Source organism: Lagenorhynchus albirostris, chromosome 18 (genome assembly GCF_949774975.1).
Source record: "Lagenorhynchus albirostris chromosome 18, mLagAlb1.1, whole genome shotgun sequence".
Classification (NCBI taxonomy): domain Eukaryota; kingdom Metazoa; phylum Chordata; class Mammalia; order Artiodactyla; family Delphinidae; genus Lagenorhynchus; species Lagenorhynchus albirostris.
This window is the reverse complement of record NC_083112.1, coordinates 15881567-15907689: the sequence shown is the minus strand read 5'-3', so window position 1 is coordinate 15907689 and position 26123 is coordinate 15881567. Positions and strand designations below refer to the sequence as shown.

At 48.7% G+C, this 26123-nt stretch overlaps 1 protein-coding gene across 4 annotated transcripts in view; it reads right to left on the bottom strand.

The window, feature by feature from the left end:
* DHRS12 (dehydrogenase/reductase 12) overlaps positions 1-26123 on the bottom strand; it is a 37897-nt gene that overhangs the window by 8730 nt on the left and 3044 nt on the right. For 3 of the 4 annotated variants that reach the window (XM_060129404.1, XM_060129401.1, XM_060129402.1), the window contains exons 2-5: positions 24214-24347; positions 22481-22563; positions 14786-14878; positions 13408-13489 (exon numbers count right to left, since the gene is read on the bottom strand). In XM_060129404.1, coding sequence (XP_059985387.1) covers positions 13408-13489; positions 14786-14878; positions 22481-22563; positions 24214-24274 — 319 coding nt within the window. In that variant the 5' untranslated portion in view covers positions 24275-24347. Of the gene's footprint in view, positions 1-13407; positions 13490-14785; positions 14879-22480; positions 22564-24213; positions 24348-26123 lie in introns of those variants that run through there. The other variant, XM_060129405.1, reaches the window with a different exon arrangement.

Here is a 26123-nt window from a genome sequence, read left to right as displayed (position 1 = left end):
CCGTGCAGTGGCCTTGAACACTTTCTTTGCATTCACTGCTGGTGACTTTCTCTGTGATTTAATTTGTGAGAAGTAGAAAGGACTTCTGCCAAAAGCTATCAGCCCCATCAGCCTGCCGTGACGGATTGTCATAAACGACTCCTTGGCGTGAAGGAAATGAAAGCTGGGAACAGGTTCCACACCACAGGCCTGCACCCCTCCTCCAGAGGCTCCGCTGCTTCCCTCCCAGAGGCCCTGAGGGACTCGCCCGCACTCGCTCACCCCACTGGCCAGGCGCTCCTCCTAGACGGATGAGAGCTGGGGTAGCCCCTCTGCGCCTCTCCCCCGACCCAGGAGACCAGTGATGTGTTTTGTTTTCTGCTTCATCCTCTGCGAGAATATACCCTACCGGTATCAGTTTAGATGCTGACAGAGTCACCGGCAGGAAGACTAGCTGGGCCATTCATCCCTACCAAATACACTCACCTGTAGGGCACAGCCAGGTGGTAGGTGATTTTTTTAAAACTCCTGGAGAAACTGCAGTTTTTAGCAGCAGACCTTCAGGGCCCTTTCTATCATTAAAAAAAAAAAAATCTCCCGCATTCCAAATCCACAAAACGGGCCTCTCCCATCCTGCTCTCTGGGTCCCCCCGCCCCCAGCAGATCTGAGCCATCGTGTGCTTCTGTATGCTTTTTGCCTCCTAGGTCCCCAGCTTTATCATTTCAAAGCACATATATCACTCTTCACACACAGCAAGCATTTCTCCTCCCTGAGAAGGAGATGAAGCCTCTCTCGTTCCAGCCACAAGTGATTCATCATCCTCCAGCCTCCTAGCCAGCTCTCTGAGGCCGTTCCTGTGTACCCTCAGCATCTTTCCAGGCCAGCAAAGAGAAACACAGGAAGAATCTGCTACATGCCCAGTACAACCTCCCTGTTCCTGCTCCGTTCTGCCTATAAAATTTCTTGCCTTGTACAGTTCTTTGAGGCTCCTGTCTATTGCTAGATTGATTGTTCCCCAATTTAGGAATCTCTGAATAAAGCCAATAAGATCTTTTAAAAGAATCTGCTAAATTAATAACAGAAAAATATATGAGTAGTAGGTATGTGTATATTTATATATATATAATTATTATTTTAATTAAAAGAATTGGAATTAAGAGGATCCCAGAGAGGTTCTGTGACTTTTCCAAGTTCCCAGCAAGTCCATGCAGAATGGAAAACATGGCAAATCTCCCTTTTCTTGAGTCCTTCAACCACAGAGTCCCAACCGACTCCAGTGCCAAGGGAGCAGGAATGAATCCCGTTGTCTGCAAGTCACTGCTCCTTTAGGATGAACATGGCACCAGGAGCTCCTTGCCCAGCTCACAGATCCTACCACGGGCCCGCTGTTAACACGGGCGACAATGCCACTCTCCTGCCCCAAAGCCCTTCAACACTCCAGGCGCCCAACCAAATTCAGCAGAAAACTCCTCGATCTGGCGTGGTAGACTTCTTCTGGAGATGTGCCCCATCCCCTCCCCTTAGGGCTGGGCCCTGCATCCTGTAACAACACGTAACCGAGTCATGACCCGGGGCGAGGCACTGTGTTTGAGCCACGCAACCTCGACCCCATGGGCAGAGGAGACTGAGTTAGGGGCGACACCTGAGCCAAGCCGTACCAGTCGAACCCTCCCCGCAAGAGCGTGGGCACGGGACCCTTGACTCAGCGGCCGCCATATTTGGCCCATGTGCACGGAAAAGCATCCTGCAGAGACAGGAGGGCTGGGATAGAGTCTGTGGACAAGGGTCCCAGAGAAACAGGAAAAGCTCACCCCGCTTCCTCACGCTCTCCTGTCCTGTCCCTGACGCTCCCAAAGCCCAGCTGTGCCTCTGCCGCTAAGTTCTGTGAAGGCTGCCCTTGCCTCCCCCGCAGTAAATCAGTTTTGTTTAATCGGCTTGAGTGGGTTCCTGTTCCTTGTAACCAGACAATCCCTAAGACACTGGGCTTGGCCTTAGCTAGAAAATCCACCAGCTCACCTGTGCTCACCAGCTAATAGGAATATCCCTGGGAAGGTGCAAGCGGAGCGCTGCTGGAAACAGCTACGGTGCCTTCGGGTCATTCCTATCTCAGTACGAACCAGTTTAGTAACTTCCATTCCCCCGAGACTGACTAGCCAAGATCAGGGACATCTGGGGGATTCAGAGCTTTGATGAGGAGAGAGAAAAAAAAAACAGAACCTATTTTAGTCTGGGCTCCTGGGGGAGGGCAGGTCTGGGTGTAGGGAAGACAACTTCAGCCACAGGATAATGTGCCCAAGCTGAGTTCCGCTCCCAGTAATAAGGAAAATAACTCATTATCATTATGACTCATTAGTATTTTTAATTTACACAATGCCTTCCTTCCAAGGAACTCATTATGTCGATGGAGGTTCATTACGAGAAAGAGATTTGGGAGTGGAATATATGTTGGACGTAGTCTTCTAAAATACGGCAACAAGGACCTTTATGACATGGGTACATGACTTGAAGCCAATCTCTCTCTATAAGCTCATTAGGAAGGGATGTTACACTGTGTCGAGCCGGGTAACGCTGAAGGAGAGGTGCGGAGTACGCTTAAAGCACGCCTGAAACCACATTTCCATCCGAATAATAAACTCATGGTGCTCCTGAAATCATACCACATCATGGGTATGATATATTTCAGTAGCATTAAAAGTATTGTTTGATGAGAAAAATCTACTGCAATGTTTACATTTAGCATAGGAGAACTGATTGGAGTTTCTATTAAGAAACCTTCACAGCCAGCTTGAAATAAGGCCACTTTGGTTACTAAGCGGGTGTATTCGGGTATATGCTCCTACCAATTGTACTATCTGCCGGAGAAAATGACTGTCCCTCTACCCCTGGCAGGTTACTGGTGTAGATGTTAAAGGAGCAGACAGTTGCGTGATGAATACTATTGGGTACCTCTCCCATTGGTACAATAACACAAACATCCCATAGCGAGCCTAGGGGCCTCACACACTGACTTTACAAATTATATAAAGACCATTTCAAAGATCATATTACCTGGGGAAGCTGGGAGCACAGAGTCCCAGAGAAAATGAGGCATTAAGAGGCATTAGAGTCATCAGTTTCTCGTGGGGTATTTACTCTTGGTTTGGGGTCAGACAGCGGTGAGGATGAGTCAGATCTTTCCCTTTGCCCCCAACCTCAACTTCCCCCGCTTCCAGTTCCACTTGCTAAATGCCAGACCCAGTGATAAATACTAGGGATACTGTGAGAACTCCCTGACTGCAGGGTGTTCACCAGGCATTAACAGGTTATTATGTAATGAACCTACACCCACAGTGAGGTCAGTGCTGTGCAGAAGAGACTGCTCTGAGCACATGGGATGGGGTGGCGGTGGCATCGGGCCTGAGTTAGCAGTGAGGTGACACCTGAGCTAAGATTTAGAGGCGAGAGGCAGGACTAAGCTGCAGGGTGCTAGGAGAGGGTAGGGATGGGAGGAGGGTGTCCAGGCGTGGAGCACAGTCTGTGCAAAGAGCCTGGGGGTGGGAGGGCTCACTCAAGGGTGGCTGAAGCTGTGAGCAGCTGGACAGCATTGTTTAAATGTGGGAATGGACACCTGTGAGCTCTACCTGTGAGGTGGGAAGGGTCCACCTGAGAGGAGAGGGGGGAGCTCTAGCACCTGTCTTGGGCTCCAGGTAACCCACAAAAGTGAATATGCTATCACTTCCTTGTCCTCCCCAGGCCATCCAAGGTCTGTACCTCAGGGTGCTACAGCTCAACCAGTGTTTCTGGTGGAAGATGACTGCATCACTCCCTGCTGTCACATCCGAGAGGGAGGCTGTTGGTACTACACCTGGGGCACAAGGAAAGAGCCTGCTTTACAGCAGGGAGAGAATGGGCTTATTAAAAGCATGAAGGTGCTTAATTGGGATTTTGTTTTTAAAATTCCCCAAATGGGTGTGTGGTAGAACTGCTGTGAGTAGCTCTCCTTTAAAAACACCCATGGAATCCCAGCCAGATCAACCCATAAGGTCCTGGGCCCCCGGGCCAGGATGGGGTCGGGCACCTCAATGGCTTCCTGAATTGGGGCCAGTGCTCCTTGGCTGGGAGAACAGGAGGTGTGGTCCCCACGGGGCCCCGAGAGAGCTCGCCCCGGCCCGGGCACTGCAGTGGCTCAGACACCACCCCAGAGTGGCGGGCAGGTAGGTGGGGAGGCCCATCGTGGCCCAGGGGCTCAGCTCTGGAAGGTGTTTGTGCCTCATCCAAAGCAGCCTCAATGGCTGGCAGAAAACCAAAGCCAAGGGGCAGAAGACCTCTGACTTTTGGGTTTATCCATTCTGTCCTTAGGAGGGCGGCACAGCCACCGCCCCCCACCCCCCCGCAGTGCAGTTTTAGACCAAGAGCCTCACCCAGGGCTCCAAAGCCGTTCTGGGGGCCGAGGGGTCCTACCTTGTAGCTTCAGGAGCTCCAGACCCCACCAGTCTCCCCTGATGCCTGAAGTCTAGCCTCCTCACCCCCAATCTATCAGTCCTCTGGGTGAAAATGTCTCAAGAATGAGAGGAGTGATGGGCTAGGGCTTGCCCTAGAAGACAGTAAAATGTATGTGAATAATGAGAACAGTGCAGTCGTGACAATAATCACTAGATTGGTGGAACGGACTGGAGCTTGGAAAGAGAAGCAACTTAGTGAGAATTTGGTACACGAGAGAGACAGCATCACAACTCAAAAGAAAGGAAAGATTATGCGATATGTAAGCAGAGCTGTGACACTGTTTATTAAAAAGCATGAGAAGAAAGAGAGAAAGAAAGAGGAGAAAAGGGTCCTTACCGACCTAATATCCAAATAACTTCCAGTGGACGAAAACGCTAAATAAGAGAAAATGTTGTAAGAAAATAAGGGGAAAAAACAAGTATTTAGAGTAACCAGGATTTTTTTTAACCATAAAAACGAATAAATCAGTCTTAATAATAGCTATACAGCCTGACTACATAGAAAATTTAAACTTCTGTGTGACCAACCAAAGCACCAAAAACAGAATTAAAAAGTAATTTGCTAAACTGGGGCAGAGGAGGTGTCAGGGAGGAACGCACTTGTGATAAATGTGCCAAAGATGGCTTATAAACCAACAGTTTAAAAGACGATGATCACAATTGAAAAATGGGCAAAGGACATGAACAGGCAACTGTGCAAAGAAATACAAATGGCCAATAAATAAGCACCATCGCCAAGTTCAATATCGCTAGTAACCAAAGCAACGCAAAGAAAAGTAAGAGGCCAGATTTCATCTATCACTTTTGCAAAGGTGGGTGGGACCCAGAGCTTGCTGGGAGAGGGAGAGATAAGCACTAAGAATGCTGGTGGGAATACCAATTGCTCCAATTTTTCTGGCGGGCAATTTGGTTAATGTATCATGTATTTGGCAATTTGGTCAAAGGTCTCAAAAATGGTCACAAACTAGGTGTCTGTAATTTCACTCCTAGGAATCCATCCTAAGGCAATAAGCAAAGATCCACACAAAAATGTATGAACAGAGGTACTCATGGTGGAACCATTTTCAATAGTGAGAAGTTGGAAACAAGCTAAATATCCCACACTAGGGGCTAAACATACTAAACTATGGCACATTCATACAACAGAATATATTCTAAAGAGAAGGAACATTTTACAGGATGTTTAATGACATGAGAAAACATTTATAACATAATGCTGCCTGGAAAAACACAAGACTCAGAATGGTATACACACTGTGGCCCCTCCTCGGTGTAGGGGACACACACAGAAAAAGGCTGGAAAAAACAGACCCATGTTAATGGTGGTTTTATCTTAATGATGGAATTACGGGAGAGTCTTGGCTTCTCTTGGATACTTTTATTTCCCTGTTTTCTAAAAGAAGACACATTTGTCTTATGATTAGAAAAAAGCAATCCTGAATAAACACCACCTCCCTACCCTGCCCCCCACACAAAGTCCTAAGATGGCACCTGCTAAGATGAGCACAGATCCTTGGTTACTGAGCTGTGAGCTGGGACCCAGAAAGGAGTGTAGCCCAAGGGAATGAGAGAGGGGAGACAAAATGTTTGGAGGGAAGGAACAGAGGAGGCGTGAGGAAGGGAACTGGGAATGGTGCAGAATGCGGGATGCTGCTGAAGCCATACTGGTTTTGCTGGGGACCTGATAATACTCCAGCATCCATTTGTTCCGTCGTTTGAAGAGATCAGAGGGCCTTGGGCATCTTGGGGCCAGATTTCAAAACAGGAGAAGGACACCTAAGGGAGCCCTCTGATGCAGCTGGACAGCAGCCCTCTCTCCCTCTCCCTCCTCCTGCATCTTCCTCTCTCCCTGCATCTCAGGGGCTTCTTAGGGGAGAGGTGGTGCAGAGAAAATTCTAGGACAACGATGGGGCCACTGAGGAACGATGGGAAGGCCAATGAGACACTGAGGCTGGCTCATCACCTTTTCTTTTGTGACTACTGCCTGCTTCCCAATTTTATCCAGAACCAGGTGGGCTCACAGAAATCAGGAACTCTGGCTCCAGTCAAGGGTTCCTCATGGGGTCACCTTCCCTCACCCCAAGACTCTCCTGGACAGCAAGACTGCCATCTCTCCGTCCACAGCCTTTGCGCATTCCACTATCCTCGGAATAGTGGAAGGACTTTCTCCGGCCTCTGCACAGCACAGCATGGAAGGTGCCTCTGCGTTTACTCCTCACCAACTGATGCCTTTTAGCACCTACCATTATCAGGCGTGAGCAGGGTGACCTGTGCTCTAGGCTGGAGGGAAGACAGTGCCCCTTCTGGGAGCGCACTGATTCAAGGAGGGCACCTCAAGTCAATCATAGCAAATAGTCTGCTTCTTACCAAGAAACAGACTCACTGTGCGGAGAGCTATGATACTTTTCTATCTTTTTGCTTTTTCTTATATATTTTTACATCCAGTAAAATTCTGTGTGGGGGGGGGCGGGGGTGTGTGCAGCTCTATGAGCTCTTGCAAATGCATACAATTGGGTAACTCTATGCATTAGATTGTGCTGTGATTCACAACCATTCCGTCACCCCAAATATTCCCTCACAGTCACCTACTACCTTTGTGGTCACACCCTCCTCCCACCCCTAACCACCAGCAACCACCGATCTGTTCTCAGTCCCCATAGCTTTGCCTTTTCCAGAACATCATATAAACAGAATCATACAATGTATCCTTTTGAGTCTGGCTTGACTTTAGCCAATGCATTTAAGATTCAGCCACATTGCTGCAAACATCGATGTTTTGTTCCTTTTTATTGCTGAATAGCATCCCATTGTATGGAAGCACCACAGTTTATTCACCAGGTGAAGGACATCTGGGTTGTTTCCAGTTTGGGGTGATTATGAATAAAAATAAAGCAACTATAAACATTTGTGTACACATTTTTGCGTGAACACGTTATTTCTCTTGGGTAAATAACTTACAACTCCTTCTTTAACCCTCACCTCTAGCCTATAAAGGTATCATGATCTCCATTTTACAGAATGGGAATGTGAGGCTTGAGGAGGTTTAAGCACTTTGCACACAGTCACGTAGCTGGAGGAACTGGATTACCCACCCAGTAGGTCAGCTCAAAACGGACTGAGCTCCTCGTAAGGGCCAGGCAGCGCGTGCACTCAGTGATTCATGCTCTGTGCCAGACACCACCTATCCAAGGGTGACTTCTATGGTGCTAAGATAGGGTCACAGAGGGTGCTCCGGGAGCCCAGAGGAGGAGAAGCACTGGCCAAGCTCCAGGCTGGTGTGCTCCCAGCGAGTCACGGAGGAGAAGTGAAAGTGAACCAGGAAGGGGACGTTCCAGGCACCGGAGCCACAGGAACAAAAGCATGGAGGTATCCTGCTGGTGACAGGTTCCAAAACTAATGGGCGGACTGGCAGAGGATCCATGTTGGGAAACCATGGAAGTATGTCTGGACAGGTGGGGGAGGTACCATAACAAAGGACTTCAGTTCCAGGTGAAGGGATCTGGATGTTACAGCAGTATTAGCTGACATTTCTACAGTGCTTACTAGCCCCAGGTACTGTGTCTTTCTGGGAATCCTGAAGGTCTGGGAGCTGGAAGGTTTTAGGAGCCAAATGGCACGTAGGTGAAGCTCCGAGTAAGGCTTATTGACACATAAGAATGCCTGGCACCAGACACCTTTAGTGCCTGAGGGCCTGTTTCACCTTGGAAGTACTGTTCTCTGCTTTCCTGGGGTTTGGACCCCAGCTCCCTTCATGGACGGAAAGAGAACTTAACCATGTGGTTACTGACGTCGTTTATGTGTCTGACTCCCCCACTGGACCGGGAGTCCATATAATTTCTGAATCCTCATCGCTGACCACAGGGTCCAGCTTACAGTGTGTGCTCTTTAAATGTTTATTGAACAAACAAGATATTTTGCTCATTAAATATTTGGGGTTAATAGTTACCACATCAAACTCAGATGACCCATTTCCAAAGGCTTAGAATGTAATAAAATAGACTCTTGTTGTAGATTACTGTTTGACAATGTTCACCCTCTCTTCCCCAGTTACCTGGGAGGAGTATGTTTCCCTGACTCTTGATTTTGGGCTCTGTGAAATGACTTGCATTGGTCAGCTGGACGTTAGCAGATCTGCAGCAAGCAGGGGCTTGCAATGTGCTTGCACACTTGGGCTTCTGCTATTGCCACTGGAACATACTCTGGCCAGCCTAATGGTCCAAGGAGGATGCAAGAATTTGGAACATAATGCAGACCCAACTTGCTGCTTAGAGATACCCTACTGAGCTCAGCTGACGTTAGCCCACCCAGCAGACCTGCCTAAGAGTCAATAAGAAATACATGCTTATTTATTGTATGCCTAAGAGATTTGGGGGTTGTTTGTTATGTAGCAAGAGCTGACAGATACAAGCCTATAACAAAAATGGACCAAATATAATTTTGTTGTCCTTTATTTAGGAAGGTGAGTCACTCAGACTCTGATTTCAAACTACTTCTGGTCCTGTTTCCTTGTTTATGAAATCTATAAAGTTGTTATGAGAACTGAACGAGATAGTCCAAGAAAAACACTTAGTGGAGCCCCTGGCACATGGGAAGTGTTCAGTGTGTGCCATTATTATTACTATTATTATCATCATCATTATTAAGGTGTTTCTGGCCCCTGGGTCCCTGCTTTAAACAGCAGTTACCATTGGGCGTGGAGCTATGCCGGTGAGCAGAAAGCCCCAAATTACAGAATGTGAAGGGACAGAACATGTACCGCGCACTGATGTAGGCGCATCCTTCCAAGATGACCTCAACTGAACTCTCCCACCCTCTGCCAAAGATCTAAGGCACCACTGCCTGTTTATTACGGTCAATTAACTGATGACACAGCGGTCTCGGAGGAGGTGGATGGCATCCTTGTCTCGTGTGCCGGGGGTGAGAGGGGCTGAGAGGCGGGTGAGAGCTGTGATCGGCTGGTGCTCGGGCTGTGGCCAGCTGCCAGCACAGCACTCCGCGAAGCACTGCGCCCCCACCCCCACCCCCCACATCCGTCTTCACTCCTCACGGGCTCTGAATGCCACTGAACGCCAACAGGCAAAACGGATATGGTTTGAGAAGACCCGAAACACAGGGGCAAGTACAGCGACCAAACAGCATCTGTCTCATGAGATCACTTCACCTCCACGCTTCGTCTCCCCACACATCTACCCTGGGGCGGCTCATTTTCGTCCCTAGGAGAGTAAACTATGAAAATCTCTCCATGCCCCACCCATCCCCGCAAAAGGAGAGGGAGAATGATTTCCAACCTTTATCTGATTCATAGACTGTGATGTCTTCACAAAGAGCCACATGCAGCCTTGGGCTCTGACAGTATTTCACTAATCCACCACCTCCCGAACTCTTAGGATCTGGTGATAAATTCTGCAAATCCTACTGTGTCCTGTCCTCAGAGTATCAGGAATCTACTGATGTTTGGCTGGGGATTGGAAGTATTTCTAGAGGCCAAACGGAATCTTAGAAAATAGCAAACAACCTAACCTGTGTTACATAATCAGGCCATGAAAACATGTTTCACATTAGAAAGGCAGCCAGCAGTTTCCTAGGACTCAGACAGAGGTATGGGCTGTTTGCTTGGCTCTGCACCTGCTTCAGAATGACAATATTTGAACCTCTCTGTATCTCCTCATCTGTACAGCAGAAGCACGTCAAGCTGCCCTCTCTGTCACAGACTCGCTCCTGTGTATGTTGGACTATGTCTTCCCCTCTGGAGAAGAGGAATAAATATTAAGCATGAGAATTACTATGCTTCTCAGAGAGGTTGGCAAGATCAATAAAATGTTTCTAACACAGGTAGGAAATGAAAATGAGAGATATCAAGGTGCTTAGAAGCAGACCGGATCCAAAACAAAAGTACAACATAATCAGCTGTATAATCAAAGAGGCAAAAGCAAAACCAAACAATAATAAATAATAAAATAAAATTTTTAAAAAAGGGAATTCCCTGGTCGTCCAGTGGTTAGGACTCTGTGCTTTCACCGCGGTGGCCTGGGTTCAGTCCCTGGTGGGGGTACTGAGATCCAGCAAGTCTTGCAGCGTGGCAAAAAAAAAAAAAAAAAAAAGGCAGTTCCCTGAGAGTCTATCAGATCTGCCCCACATTCTCAATCAAGGCAGATTCCCAGGAGGCCCTCTAAGCAGTGTCCCCAGCCCTGGGCCATGCTTCTCCTGGCATGGCTGGTCACTCCCCTCCCAGCCTCCCTTTAGCACTTATCTCACGATAACGCAGGGATGGGTCTGAGGGAGGAGATGCTGGGGGCTGGTAGAACTCATCTTGGTTATGAACATGGGCTCTGGAGGCAGACAGACTTGGGTTCAAATTCTGGCTCCTCCACTTGACCTTGGGCAAGTTATGCAAGCTCTCTCAGTCTAGTGTTTTCATCTGTAATGTACAGGCAGGAATACTTCCATCATAGGGTGGTCACGTGGGTTCGGTGCCATATATACGTACGCCACCCACGAGTGCCCAGCATGCAGCGCACACCCAGTAGAATTTAGCTGGGTGGTGGATGGGCAGGTGGGGAAGCAGCAGAGCAGGCTTCATCCTGTGCAACCCCACAGGGCCCTGCACTTTTTGAATACAGGGGCCCCCTATTTTTGTTTGGCACTGGGCCCCGCAAATCACAAAGCCGGTCCTGGAGAGCAGCCACCTGGGAGGCCAGCTGCTAGGACCCTAGGAGTCCTCGCCATCCAGGAGAGTTACAAGGCAAACCCCGGCATGACCCCACATGTGCGTACTTTTGGTACTTTGGGCAAGGATACCACATTTGGAACAAAGCGAACGTTGGGAATATTTTGTACTAAACCTGCAGCGTTTCATAGCAAGCTCCCAGGGATTTGTTTAAGAAGAAATAAATGCAACCTCAGTGCCAGGGAGAAAGGTTCTTCCCCACTCCAGATGCTCTCTTTCTCCTGGAGGGAGAACAATGAACATCCTCCCTCAGCCCCTTCCTCTCTCCATTGCGAGGACGGGGACCACTTAAAAACTGGAGTAAATTTAGGGGCAGTAATCTGGGCTTGCTGAGCTCTGCTCCCCACGTCTTCCTCTTCCTGGGAGGGGTTGGTAGTGTCTGTCTGAGGCCAGCCAGATGCAACAAAGCAAGTGAGGCTGGCTAACTCTGGGGTTTAGCATTAAGGAAGCCATTTGGCTCTCACGTGAGCCATGCCCTTCAACCAGCCTTATCTGTAACAACAGTGATTTGGGGCTTTCATCCACTGTCTTAATCCTCAAATTGTTCAGTTCTTGGCTGGGAAGAGGGTTACTATTTAATGGACACCTTCAACGACAAACACAGGAACCCCCGCCATTCATCTTGTGACTTAGGATGAATTAAAATGCCTTATTAAGGGGCTTCCCTGGTGGCGCAGTGGTTGAGGGTCCGCCTGCCAATGCAGGGGACACGGGTTCGTGCCCCAGTCCGGGAGGATCCCACATGCCGCGGAGCGGCTGGGCCCGTGAGCCATGGCCACTGAGCCTGCATGTCCGGAGCCTGTGCTCCGCAGCGGGAGAGGCCACAACAGTGAGAGGCCCGCGTACCGCAAAAAATAAATAAAATAAATAAATAAATAAATAAATAAATAAATAAAAACTAAAATGCCTTATTAAAAGCTTCACTTCCTATGAGGAAATGGTATAGTCACTGGGGAGAATCTTAGATTCATTGCATCTCTGAGTTGAAAGGCACCGAAATAGTCTACGGTTGGTCCCTGACTTATGATGGTTTGAATTACGATTTTTTGACTCATGACGGTGTGAAAGCGATACACATTAGGTAGAAATCGCACTTCAAATTTTGGATTTTGAATCTTTCCCGGGGTGGTGACATGCGGTATGATGCCCCCTCGGGATGCAGGGCAGCGAGCCGCAGCTTCCAGTCAGCCAGGTGATCACAATAGTGAACAACCCTCACACTTACAGCCATTCTAGAGCCAGACAACCGTTCTGTTTTTCACTTTCAGTATAGTATTCAATAAATTACATGACATATTCAATACTTCATTATAAATTAGGCTTTGTGTTAGATGATTTTGTCCAACTGTAGGCTAATGTAAGTGTTCTGAGCATGTTTAAGGTAGGCTGGGCTAAGCTACGATATTCGGTAGGTTAGGTGGATTAAATGCATTTTCAATTTACTATATGATCAACTTATGATGGGTTGACTGGGACCTAACCCCAATATAAGCTGAGGAAGATCTGTACTCCAGACCCCTTGGTTTGAGATGGAGAAAATCCAAAGAGGTTAAAATCCTGGTACCTTGGTTTTCAAACTTTAGTGTGCCTCAGAATCATCTGGAGGGCTTGTTAAAACACAGATTTCTCAGCCCCATCCTAGTTCTGGATTTAGTAGAGCTGGGGGTGAAGCCCAAGAATGTGCGTTTCTACCCAGCTGCCCAGTGATGTTGATGCTGCTGGACCAGGAACCCTACTTTGAGAATCACTGGCCTGGCACAAAATGAGTCAGCCTGTTATTACAGAGCAGGAACCGGAACCCAGGGGTCCTGAATTCCAGGTGAGTGCCCTTCTTGGCCCATCTTCTGGTCTCATGGTTGCACCTTTCTCAGCCCTGGCTGGAAGCTCCCTTGGCTACAGTTTTCATGTTTGCACTTTCTACCTAAGATGACCTTGCCCTTCTCACCAAAGTCATGTCTATAATGAGCCTTGAGCTTCCTAGAAAAAAAAAACTTTAACAATGCTAAGTATTCCTGGCACTAACACATATTATGTAAAACATGAAAAGAGTGTTTTATGAAGAAATAATAATGCAGTGAAGGATAAATTTAAAGTAAATGCAATCACGCCAAGGACCAAGAACCCAAAAAGCAGATCAATGTTTTTCTGATCCTTCTACAGTATCATTTATGTCTACATTTATTTTGCTAAAAGCAAACAAGAAAACTGCTTACACTTACCCAGAGTGTTGGTAGCAAAGTTTTTTTCAAGTCCATCTTCCGTGAGCTCTCTCTTATTGACCATGCAACCTGCATTATTGATCTAGAAAGTACAGTTCCCATTTCAAAATAAAGGAAAATAGGGCCAAAGGACCTGTTCCCAAACCCCACAGTTCCACCACCACCACTGGTCCCACATTCATGTGACGACAACAGTTCTGCTCAACTGTCCCTTCGCTCCAAACCCCGTCCTGGAAAAGGCCATTTGCGCAGCAGCCTCAGCTTCGGGACTGTGCAGAGACCTCCGGCGACCAGGGCCTGGCCCGGCAACCTAATTCATGATAAAGTGCCCCAGGAATTCGTCTAGACCAGCGCTGTCCAATAGAAATATATGATTTTAAGTTTTCTAGAAAGTGACCACATTAAAAAGGTAAAAAGAAACAGGTAAAATTGATTTTAATATTTTATTTAACTCAATATATCCAAAAGAGTATCATTTCAAAATGTAATCAATATAAAAATGTTAGTTTACTCTATTTTTTTTTTTTTTCTTTCTGGTACGCGGGCCTCTCACTGCTGTGGCCTCTCCCGTTGCGGAGCACAGGCTCCGGACGCGCAGGCTCAGCGGCCAGGCTCACGGGCCCAGCCGCTCCGCGGCATGTGGGATCTTCCCGGACCGGGGCGCGAACCCGTGTCCCCTGCATCGGCAGGCGGACTCCCAACCACTGCGCCACCAGGGAAGCCCTGTTTACTCTATTTTTCACACTAAGTCTTCTACATCGGCAGATTTGTACACCGGTGGCACATCTCAATTTGGACTAGCTACATTTCAAATGCTCCGTAGCCATATTGGACAGCGCAAGAGTAGACCTGAGCCTGAGTGAACATTTCGGAGCACATTAGAAACTATTTGGGTAGAAACGCAGCTCAGCTCAGAGTATATGCGAGGAGGAGAAGGACACCAGCCCACCTGAGTCCTCTAGCTCTCTCTGGAGAGCAACCGACTGTGTTACTAAAAGATGTGCTTGTCTGCAGCAAGCGTTCTTTTGGACTAAGCTTTTTATTTAATTTCCCCCTGAGCCTCTTATTTTAATATAGCAATCCCCAAATCTACAGAGTGGAATACCAGTATACAAATCATCATTTTATGAAAAAAATGGAACCTCCCCATCCCCCCCACAGACCCAGTGGATGGTCCCTTCCTTTCCCCACAAATCCAACCAATAGGGTTAGATTGACTCCAATGAGTGAAACTGATAACTGAACAGGCCTCCCCATAAAAGATTCTCACTAAGGTGTCACCATAAAGATCCACAAACATACACACCAGTCTACAACCACACAGGCAAGAAATGCACATGCATGAGATTTACCCCCTACTTATGTTTACAAAGCTCACCAGGACATTGAGGGTATGTTCCTGCTTGAAATTTTCAACAAATTTCCAGACTGTCTTGGGATCAGATAAGTCCACAATGTGCAGAAAGATGTTCTAAACCAGAAAACAAAAAAACATTGTAAAGCCTTAAAAAAAAAAAAAAGATAACATGTATTCTTTTCATTAAAAATGGTTTTTTAAAAAAATAGTTTTAAAAATCAAATCGTTTGGAATGATATAAAATGGAAAGTCTCACTCTTCAGAAGTACACCATTGTTCACAGTTTCTTGCAAATCATCCAGAAATATTTTAAGTACATACCATATTTATAAATGTATTTTTCAGGCATTATATATTATACATTTTAAGCATTATGTGTGTGTGTGTGTGTCCCTTTTCCATATAGATAGGATCAGACTATACATTGTTCTATATCCTTCTTTTTCACTTAACGATATGTTTTAGAGATTTTTTTCTTATATATAAATCTACCTTCTTTCTTTTTTTTTTTTAACCAGGTTGTTTTCTTATTGTTGAGTTTCTTTTTTTAAACATCTTTATTGGAGTATAATTGCTTCACAATGGTGTGTTGGTTTCTGCTTTATAACAAAGTTATACATATACATATATCCCCACATCTCTTCCCTCTTGCATCTCCCTCCCACCCTCCCTATCCCACCCCTCTAGGTGGTCACAAAGCACCAAGCTGATCTCCCTGTGCTATGCGGCTGCTTCCCACTAGCTCTCTATTTTACGTTTGGTAGTGTATATATGTCCATGCCACTCTCTCGCTTTGTCCCAGCTTTCCCTTCCCCCTCCCCATTTCCTCAAGTTCATTCTCTAGTAGGTCTGTGTCTTTATTCCCACCTTGCCCCTAGGTTCTTCATGGCCATTTTTTTTGTTTGTGTTTTTAGATTCCATATATATATGTTAGCATACGGTATCTGTTTTTCTCTTTCTGACTTATTTCACTCTGTATGACAGACTCTAGGTCCATCCACCTCACTACAAATAACTCAATTTCGTTTCCTTTTATGGCTGAGTAATATTCCATTGTGTATATGTGCCACATCTTCTTTATCCATTCATCTGTCGATGGACACTTAGGTTGCTTCCATGTCCTGGCTGTTGTAAATAGAGCTGCAATGAACATGCACTGATCATTTACGTGCATGGCTGTGTGCACCACCGTAAAGGAAAAGGGGGCATTCAGCATGGCTCCTCCATCACAGAGCTCTGAGTCTACTGGGGGAGGAGGCTGCGTCCAGAGGTAACCATGTCACAAGGCAGAAACGGACACGCAACGTAAGCAAGGACTGAGTCACAGAAGAAGTTGTCATCTTATAGTTAGGATGTGCCTTCGATTATCTCTTAGGAGCAAAATATTGACAAAAACTCCCAAATGATTGGTAGGAAACGACGACACATCCATGCAAACGTATGTTTTGTGGCCATTAAAATGGCCTCCTCCCCCAGTAGACTCAGAACTCCTTGATGAAGAAGCCATGCTGAATGCCCCCTTTTCCTCTACGGTGGTGCACACAGCCATGCACATAAATGATCAACGCATGTTGTCCCTTTACCCCTTTTTCTCTGTACTCAGCACATAATTGAAACTTGTGTTCTCAGCATCCAGTGAACGTGAGGCTATTCCCCCTGAGCTCCAGCAGACGTCAGGGACTTATCACCAACCCAAGGCAGATTCCTGCTGCTGGGAGCTGAACCTACAGGCAAAACTCTGAGCAACAGCTGTAACTCCCTTGATAAAGCAGAGTTCAGGGCCCTGTCTCAGTTGCCCCATTAACTGAGCCATTGAACGCAAGTCAGAATTTCTTTCTACTGATTGATCTTAAAACATATTTCCTCACCCTGAGACAAAGGCTCAGAGAATGAGAAGACAGAAGCAGTCCCACATTTTCACGCCTCAGAAGGTCTGTAATCAGCTTGAAGACCATATTTGGCTTAAGTCTGGAACAACTGAATCTTCCTCTGCCTTCAGGGAGAGGAAAAGCATTGTCCGTACAGGACTATGCTCTGCTAAAAAGTCTCTGAAGGCCCTCACCCAGACAGAGCGGACATGAGGCTGCTGACTCACACCTGGGTCAGCCGTGAGCGTCTACCAGTGACGGCAAACCAGGTCCACACACCTAATCCTTTCGTTTTGAGTACTTCCCGGCAACCACCCTGGAACTCCCTCCCACCAGCAGAGCTGCGACACTCACACAAAGCCAGGCTCAAAGAAACAAAATTCAAATGAGCAACAAAATTCAAGTGAGCCAAAATCAATTTTACTCTGATCATCCCTCAATCTCCTTGAGCTTCTGGAAGCACCCAAGGCATCGCAGAATTAAAAAGAGGCAGCAGCAGGGAAGAGGGACTCGCCATTATAGACAAATCAACCTTGGAGCCTGGTGAAATGAAGCGTCCTGAAAAGGTGAAGGGAATCATCTGGCTCCCTCTGCAAGAAACCAGGAAGCCCAAAGGCACCCAGAAGGAGAGGCCAGCAGTCTGCTGTGACCAGGGGAAGGAACCAGGCAGGTGCCAGTGTGTAAAACCCTGATCTGCTGATCTACACATGACGAGGCTGGACCTAGGAGACATTGGGGGCCCTATACTCACTTAAAAAAAAAAAATTTATATATTTATTTATTTGGTCACACCGGTCTTAGTTGTGGGACGCAGGTTCCTTAGTTATGGCATGTGAACTCTTAGTTGTGGCACGCATGTGGGATCTAGCTCCCTGACCAGGGATCGAACCTGGGCCCCCTGCATTGGGAGTGCAGAGTCCTAACCACTGTGCCACCAGGGAAGTCCTGTACTCACTCTTTAAACCTAAAGAGGATACAAGTCTGGTTATTGAAACTGAGCAAAACTCAACTGGGATCCTTCCTATAGGTGATCCACCATCATCTAGCTGCTGGGTGGCCCAGGAGTCATGAGTTGACATCACGGGAAGCCTCTACCCAGGGCAGAGGGTGAGTTTGAAGGGTAAAGGGGAGACAGTACATGAATGTGCCCTTGGAAGTAGAAATCACTATGTAGGAACGAGGTGACAGTTACTATTAATGTCTAGTACTCAGGAAGCTAAACCAGTAATTCTTAAGAAGGTGGAATTCCACGTTGGCCTGGGAGAACTGGAGAGCAGAAACCCCTGTTTTTTATCTTGGTGTTTTGCTGTTGATGGGATCAATCTGCACAAGACAGAAGGCACATTGACAGCAACTTCCAGCCATATCAGGAAGTGCAAAGGTTGCACTGTACCTCTGTGATCTTTCTCCGGAAACCCATCACTCCGTTCTAATCAATGAGAAACACAACCGGCCAATCCCAGTTGAGGGAGAGTATACAAAACCCCTGGCTAGCACTCCTCAAAACTGTCCGGGTCATCAAAAACTAGGAAGATCTGAGACACTGTCACAGCCACGAGGAGACACGACAACTAAATGTAACGTGGGATCCTGGATGGGATCTGGGAACAGACAAAGGGCGGCAGGTAAAAACTAAGGAAATCTGAATGGACTTTAGTTAGTAATAATGTATCAATATTGGTTCATTTGCTTAACAAATGAATCATACTCATGTAAGACGGACGTTAGCAAAGGGAAAACTGGGTGTGGGGTAAATGGAAAGTCTGCATTATTTTCACAACTTTTCTATGCATCTAAAACTATTCTGAAATTTTAAAGTTTATTTTTTTAAAAATGTTGCCCATGGGGAATTCCCTGGCAGTCCAGTGGTTAGGGCTCTGTGCTTTCACTGCTGGGGCCTGGGTTTGATCCCTGGCTGGGGAACTAAGATCCCACATGCCACTCGGTGTGGCCAAAAACGAAAAAGAGTTGCCCAAGGAGATAACTGCCAGACAAAAGCAGGCCGCGAGATGGTGATGAACTGCACGTGGCGAGGAGCTGAAGGAGGGTCCACTCTGACTCGCTCCCTGGGCCCATCAGGAACATCGTGCCAAACGCAGCGGCTGCGGCACTGGGGGTTGGCTCTGTGACAAGCGCTCCTCCCCCAAGCTTGGGGCCACACACACCCTCTCCAGAAAGGGCCCCGTGGCAGGATACTGAACTCTCCGTACTCCACACCCCTGATCTTACCAAGCCAGTGCGTCCAAGCAGCTGGTTCCCACGTGACCTTGTCCTTCCCTGGTGCCCAGCCTGCCCACACGCATCTGGCTCAGCTGGCCTGCCACACACCCCACCCAGGCTCTCCTGCCCAAAGGACCACCGCTCTTTGATGTCCACCCAACTATGCACCCAGGACCAGTCCCGCCAGTGCCCTCCCTCCCTGCTTTACCGGCCCAAGCACTGATGAAAGAGAACTCGGGAACTTGAAAAGCAGAGAACGTAAGGTTGGGAGTGGTAATAATATTAGCATAAACAATGTTGATAACAGCAATAATAGTAATAGCTTCTATGGATCGAGAGCTGTACATACTATGATGCCCTGAACTTCCCATGTCATAGCACTACCATGTTATGTCAGCCAGGGTCTAACAGAAACCACTTTCAACAGAGGGAATTGAACGCAGGGATTGGTTTCCCAGAGGAGAAGGGAGATGAGAACTCAGCTGGGACTGGTGAAGAAGCCCAGAGACCAGCAGCAGCAGGAAGCGCCCACCAGCCTAGGCTGCAGGAGCAACGGGAGGGGCTGATGTGACCTGAGCCTGAGAGCAGCGCTCGCCCCAGAAGCAGGAACCTCAGCGGAGATTCAGATGTTGCCACGGAGGCCAGATGTCCTGTTTCCCCATTCCTCCCGCCCCCTTCCTCCCAATCTTCCTCTAATACCCGCCGCTGGTCAAATGCAGGCACGAGGTGGCTGACGTGGGAGCTGGGGGAACACATACTTCGGAAGCCACGCCGTCCACACCTCCCCGCCCCACCGTGATACAGAGCCGATCAGGCGGGCCCAGGGAGGGGCACATCCTTTGTTGAAAATGCTTGTTGATCGCTTAATCCTTACAAGACTGAGAGGGGCTGTACTGCCTCTACCATGTCAATCTCCAGCTCCCAGCATGCTGCCTGACACGTTCACACTCAAAGAGATGTTCAAAAATGAACAAAGTAGTATCACCCTACTTTTCAGATGAGGAAACTGAGGTTCAGGGAAGCTAAGCACACTGCCCCAGCTCACAAGGCTTCGTGAGCGCAGAACCGGCACTCAGATGGGAGCCCCGCTCCTTCCCATACACCCCTGATGAAGCTGGGCAGCGGTGCCTCTTTATGACCAGGAAGGAGCAGCCGATCCCGGGGAAGAGCCCGGAGGATGCACGAGTCAGGGAAACCACACCCGCGGGGATGAGCAGACGGGCACCACCGGCCCCGGACCCTCCGAGCGCTCAGTGCTGGCGGCCACTTACAAACACAAAAGAGGAGAGGATTTCCCGTGGGTTTGTGAACGTGAATGGGGGGAGGCTGCAGGTGAAGGGCTCCCTCTCCCCCCGCCCCAGGAAACATGCTTGCTCCCCCTTTCAGCACTACCTCCCAAAGATGGTGCAGCTGGACATAAGGAGGTCTCAACAGCGTAAATAGCATCGTGTCCTCTTTTTCTATATAGATCTACTTTGTAGAAAAACATAGCCCAAACCAAAGCGGGCTGGGATCCAGACAGAGCCTCCCCTGCCCATAGCCTGAGATTAGTATTCCTGTTGCATCCTGCAGCAGCACCACTGAAAGTTATCAGCAGGCAGACAGCCAGCTTTCCATCTCAAGAACTGCAGCCCCCAGATCGCAGCTGCCCTTGCAGACGTCAGAGGAAGATTTAGAGACCCTCGAGCTCTCAGCCAGCCCTAAGCCTCCGGGAGGAATCTGATGGCAAGAGGCTGCGGAGTCCGCGGAAAGTCTCTTGCCTTGAAAACGTTACTTCAAGACATGGAATAACCTTCATGAGCAGAGGCAAAATAGTCCATTCTAGATTGGGGCATCTGTTTTCCCTTTAGCCACGGCCCAAGCCTGAGGGCGCGGGGCGCTGTCCGCCCCTCGGCTATGGGCAGTTGCTGGAGAAGCAGGTGCACAGGACAGAGGAGGAAACTCCAGGTGGGGCTGGAAGCAACATGCTCTGGAGCGAAGGTGAGGGGCCCGTGGTCACCGCCAGCCAGCCCCCTCCTCTCCACTTGACACTGGGAGTTCAGGGGCCTCCATGGGGGCCGGCTTCCAGGGTGCCACCTGCACAGGTGCACAGACCCCAAGAGGGCCCCGCTTGCTTTTTATTTCTTAATTCTTTTTGATTATTCATTCCTTTCGTTATTACTGTGATGATTTTTAAGTCTCCTAGCAATAACACTTCGGACTTTGGAACTGTTAACTTTGTTCTTATTAGAGATTCTACTGTGTTACTAAGCCAGAGTGCCTTCAAGGGGGAACTTTTGTGTGTGTGCGGTACGCGGGCCTCTCACTGCCGTGGCCTCTCCCGTTGCGGAGCACAGGTTCCGGACGCGCAGGCTCAGCGGCCATGGCTCACGGGCCCAGCCGCTCCGCGGCATGTGGGATCCTCCCAGACCAGGGCACGAACCCGTGTCCCCTGCATCGGCAGGCGGACTCTCAACCACTGCGCCACCAGGGAAGCCCTGGAACTTTTTTTAAAATTACTTTTTATTGGAGTACAGGCCCCGCTTGTGTTAATGCTATGCCTTCGCCGTCCTCCAATTCTTAGGCTTTTAACACCAGGGTCCCACACCTTCCTTTTGCGCTGGGCCCTACAGATTATATAGCCAGTCCTGGTTCCGACTGTCTCAGAAGAGGAAGCCCACAAACCGTGAGCCAGCTGTGAAAGCTCTCGAGAGGAAGTGGCTCTCATCAAGGCCAAAATGTCATCTGTTGTCCCTCTTTCTCCGAAGACCACTGGGTCAGTTTACAGCTTGGCTCACCCTGAGTCACCTCTGATGTGTCTCACTGACGTGGCCTCCCTCTGTGGGGGGGACCCCAGCAGTGCCACGTCCGTATCATGTCTCCCCAGCAGGCGCAGATGCCTTCATGGGGCGTGGGATCAAACCTCATTGCCCCCCTTATCCCCAGTCCAGCCCAGACTTTGAAAAGCGGCAGCTCAGAGGAGCGAGGGGGGAGTGGGAGAAATTGGGAGGTTGGGATTGACATAGATACACTACTGATACTATACATAAAACAGACAACTCATGAGAACCTACTGTATAAAACAGGGAACTCTACTCAGTGCTCTGTGGTGACCAGAATGGGAAGGAAATCTAAAAAAGAGGGGATATATGGGGACTTCCCTGGTGGTCCAGCGCTTAAGACTCCGTGCTCCCAATGCAGGGGGCCCGGGTTTGATCCCTGGTAAGGGAACTAGATCCCGTATGCCGCAACTAAGAGTCCATATGCTGCAACTAAAGATCCCGCATGGGGCAACGAAGATCCTGTGTGCCGCAATGAAGACCCAGCGCAGCCAAATAAATAAATAAATAAATATATATATATTTTAAGAGTGGATATATGTATATGTATAACTGATTCACTTTGCTGTACAGCAAAAATAAATAGAATAGAATAGAATAAAATAAAATAAAATAGGACCTCTGTCCCGAAACACATTGAAAAGAAAAAAAGAAAAGCACAGCTCCAGCTCTGCTGGCTGAGGCTGCCCCCCAAGCGGAAGCACAAACAGGCCACTGCCAACTCGGGGCGCGTGGCCAGGAGTCCAGCCCCCTGCACTGCGGCCCCCGCAGGCAGGAACCCCCAGCAGGAGGGCCACAGAGCAGCTCACCTGGTTCCCGCTCTCCCTGATGATCTCACCTCTGGCACCTTCCGCTCGGTTTTCATCTCGACAAACCAGGTGAACTGTGCCACCTGGTGGAATTCAACAAAACCGTCTGTGAGGGACAGCGACAGTGACAGCTATGGAGACCAGCTTTTCCAAATGAAGGACTAAGACATACGGGCTCACAGAAAGAGCACCTGAAGTGGAGACTATTCTGGAAAATCTAGACAGATGGTCCCCACAGTCAGAGCAGCAGATGTAAGAGAGAGGGTGATCTTGGAACCCGTCCTCCCGCCTACCTGAGCTGACTGACGGTGCACCTGGGACAATGTCCTGACTTAAGCGTCTGAATATATCAAGGATGAGAAGGGTCGGTTTCTGTCATACCGGCATCCCTAACATCTCACAGAGTACCTGACACACAGGTCTCAACCTAGCCGCACTTTGGACCCACCCGGGAAGTTTTTAAAGCTCTAGATGACGGGCCCAGGCCTGCGGATGTTTTAAAAGCTCCCCGGGGAGTCTAATGTTCTGCCTAATATGCAGCAGGAACTCGATAAATATTTACTGAATGGCTGAGTCCATAAATGGCTCTCAGACTATTCCAGCAAAAGCCACACCGTCGTCAATCAAGGCCTATTTAAAGGGGACTTACGCTGTCTGCGGCAGTAAAGAAGTAAGCATTATGGAACCTGCCTTCTTCACCTACAATAGCTGCTTTTTAAAATGGGGTCTGTTTAATGGGAAGCTACACGCTAATCACACCACCAGCCCGTCTGCTTTATCCTCGTCCCCACAGCTCTTCAGAGTACCTCCCAGTTGCTAAGATGCAGTTAATCTTCCCCCTGACTTGGCAGATAATTAAATACAACTCCAAATGGTATAATATTCCCCTGAAAAATGCCTAACAATTTTAGAGAAAAAAAAAAATCTCGAGCATCTTGAAAAGTGATAAATTCCCAACTTATTTCCCCAACTTCTGCCGGAACATCCATTTTTCCTGGAGAAGGGGCTCTGGAGAGACACGGCAGGCTTTTCTAGCCACCACATTGCCACTAAGTGACCCAGGGCAGTTGAGCTTATGCAGGAAATTCCGGCATTTACCAGGAGGAAGACTTCAGCTGCCTGAATGATTTACGGGCACCCAGAGAGGCGCTTCCCCAAATCAAGCTTAGGGAGGAGAAAGGGGGGGCTGTCTCCAGCTGCTCGAAACCTGAAGGCTGGACCCCAGGAAGGAGGAAGGAAGTTCACTGCACGCCCCTCCCCCGTTATTCTGGGGGCTCTGGTTCTTAACTAGGGTCCACAGGCAAATTGCGAGGGACTCCCAGTAACCTTCCCACCCCCGACCCCGTTGTTGTTGAGAAGACAGGAACCGGAGACCAAGTATGCAGGTGTTTTTTTGTTTTAAGGTTCCACTGGTGATTCAGACGCCTAGGGTTGGCCGGAGCCCCTCACTGTTCTTAATCAGAAAACAATGACATGTGGACAGGACCCCAGCTCTCCTGTGAATTAACCGTGTTGAGAAAAGCCTCCTCCAGCCACTCGCTCTGTCCGTCTCTAGCTTGAAGCTTACCGCACAGCAGCTGTGCCGATCAGCACGGGGTCACTGTTCAGGGCTCCCGGCTGTGCTGGCCGTGGCCTTCCTGACCCTCCTGTGACACAGGGCGCTCTCCCCGGCGTGGAGCGGCCACAGGCTGGCCTCGGGGCCCAGTGCGCGCACGAGTTAGCAGGCTGCTCACCTCGCCTGGCGATCTCGAAGGCAGTTGCTTTTCCAATGCCACTGTTCCCCCCGGTGACCATGAAGGCTCTTCCAGGGACTTGGACGTCCAGGTCATCAGGGATGAAGTCCTTGGACGCAGATTCATAGCCACTCCTGGAAGCAGCAGAGCCACAGAAAGAATGGCCGTGAGTAGCTGGGAACACAATCTCCTGTGGGGAGGAAGCCTAATTCTGAGCTGGGCATCGTGTTCTCTCCGGCACATCACGCAGCCCCTTTCTTCCTGGGCTCCCCCTGCTATCCTCCCTGGTCTCATGAACACCACCATGTCCTCCAGGCCTACATTTCCTATACCGTTAGCTTCCTGAACTGAAAATGCTTGGCGATTCCAACAATTTGGTGGCCAAACTACCTTTCTCTGACTGCCTCTGATACCAGGAGGTGCCCTCCACCCAAAAAAACCCTTTGATAGATAGATCTTTTGGGGGGGGCCTTTTTCCCACAGTGGGGGGAGCGGAGAGGAGCTTAGGCGACCAGGAACATCGTGCCTACTGCACCGCAGGACAGGTGTCTCTACCCAGGTATAGAAGGACCATGGCAAAGAGGGTAGATTTGCACGTAGGGAATGAAGGAGGGGGCAGGTGCGGTTGTATGAGGGCTGCACGCCTTCAGAGGAAGCAAGCCTCCTTCGGGGCCACAGGGTGTGTGCTGCACAACTCTAGGGGGCGCCGTTCCGATCACAGTGATGAGAGATTCGTATGTGCATCAGGACAACTTTCTGCCGGATGACAGCAAAGCACATAGACAGGGAGGTGCTTCTTCTAATTTGCACAAAGGCATCATATTGGACAGAAACAACCCTGAGTTCCTTAACTGTTTCTCTCTGCTTTTTGAGCTTCCTCTTCTAGCTTTACTGTCCTAGTATTTCCCAGCTACAAAACTGGCTGAGGCAGTAGAGGCAGAGTGTAGGGGGATTGGCAGGAGGAGACCCACAGGGCGGAGCTGTCCCCACACACCAGCAGGCTGGGGTCTCAGCTTGTGTCTCTCACCCAAAGAGCTGATTCCCTGCAATGCAGAAAGCAACTCTTTCCCCCAAAGGTTCTGGAAGAAGCCCAGTGCCCTCCCCGCGCCCTGTTTACACACAGACTGCCAACAGCTGGTCTCCTGCCCCATGCCCTGGCACAGCACAACTGCCAATTACATGCCTGGACGCTGGTGAAGAGGGCCAAAGAATGTTTATGAGCTTGGGTCTGGTTTTGCCACAGGGGCGGTCATGGCCCCTGGTCTCACAGTCAAGAGACCAAGGAGAATGTTCCTGTTCTCACCATCTGTGACTCGCCCAAACATCCAGGGCGGCTCAGAGAATGCCCTTCCCCTTGCTTCCGCTGTTAGTGGGCCACTTAGCGGGGCAAGCAAGACTTCTGACTGTTCTAAGGCCTCCTGAAAGGCTGACTTGAAACTAAAAATAATATCAATCATAAGGGCTTTGGATCAAGCAACTTGGATTTAAATCACAGCTCTGCCTCTTAACAGTTGTGCCGTCTCATGTGCTGGCTTAACCTTTCTGAGCTCCTGTCTCCTCATCTGCACAAAGGGGATAATAAAAGCTACTTCTTGGGCAGCCTGGGTGAGATGATGTATGTGAGACATTTATCACACACTTGGAATAAATTAGGAACTCAATAAATAATAGTTGCTATCATTATTACTAGTATTAATAATGACATGAATACCTTTCACATTCAAAACTAAGCTCATTGCCCCCCCCCACCTCCTAGCCCTTCAAATCATTAGGGACTTTGAGAGTAATTTAAACTATAACCAAAGATGAAGCTGGAAGATTTGGTTTTTTCCCACAGGTCGGGGTCCCAGGATCACTGTGAAAAGATTTTCTTGCAGAGGAAAGAGGTTTCTCAGAAAGAATCAAGGGCC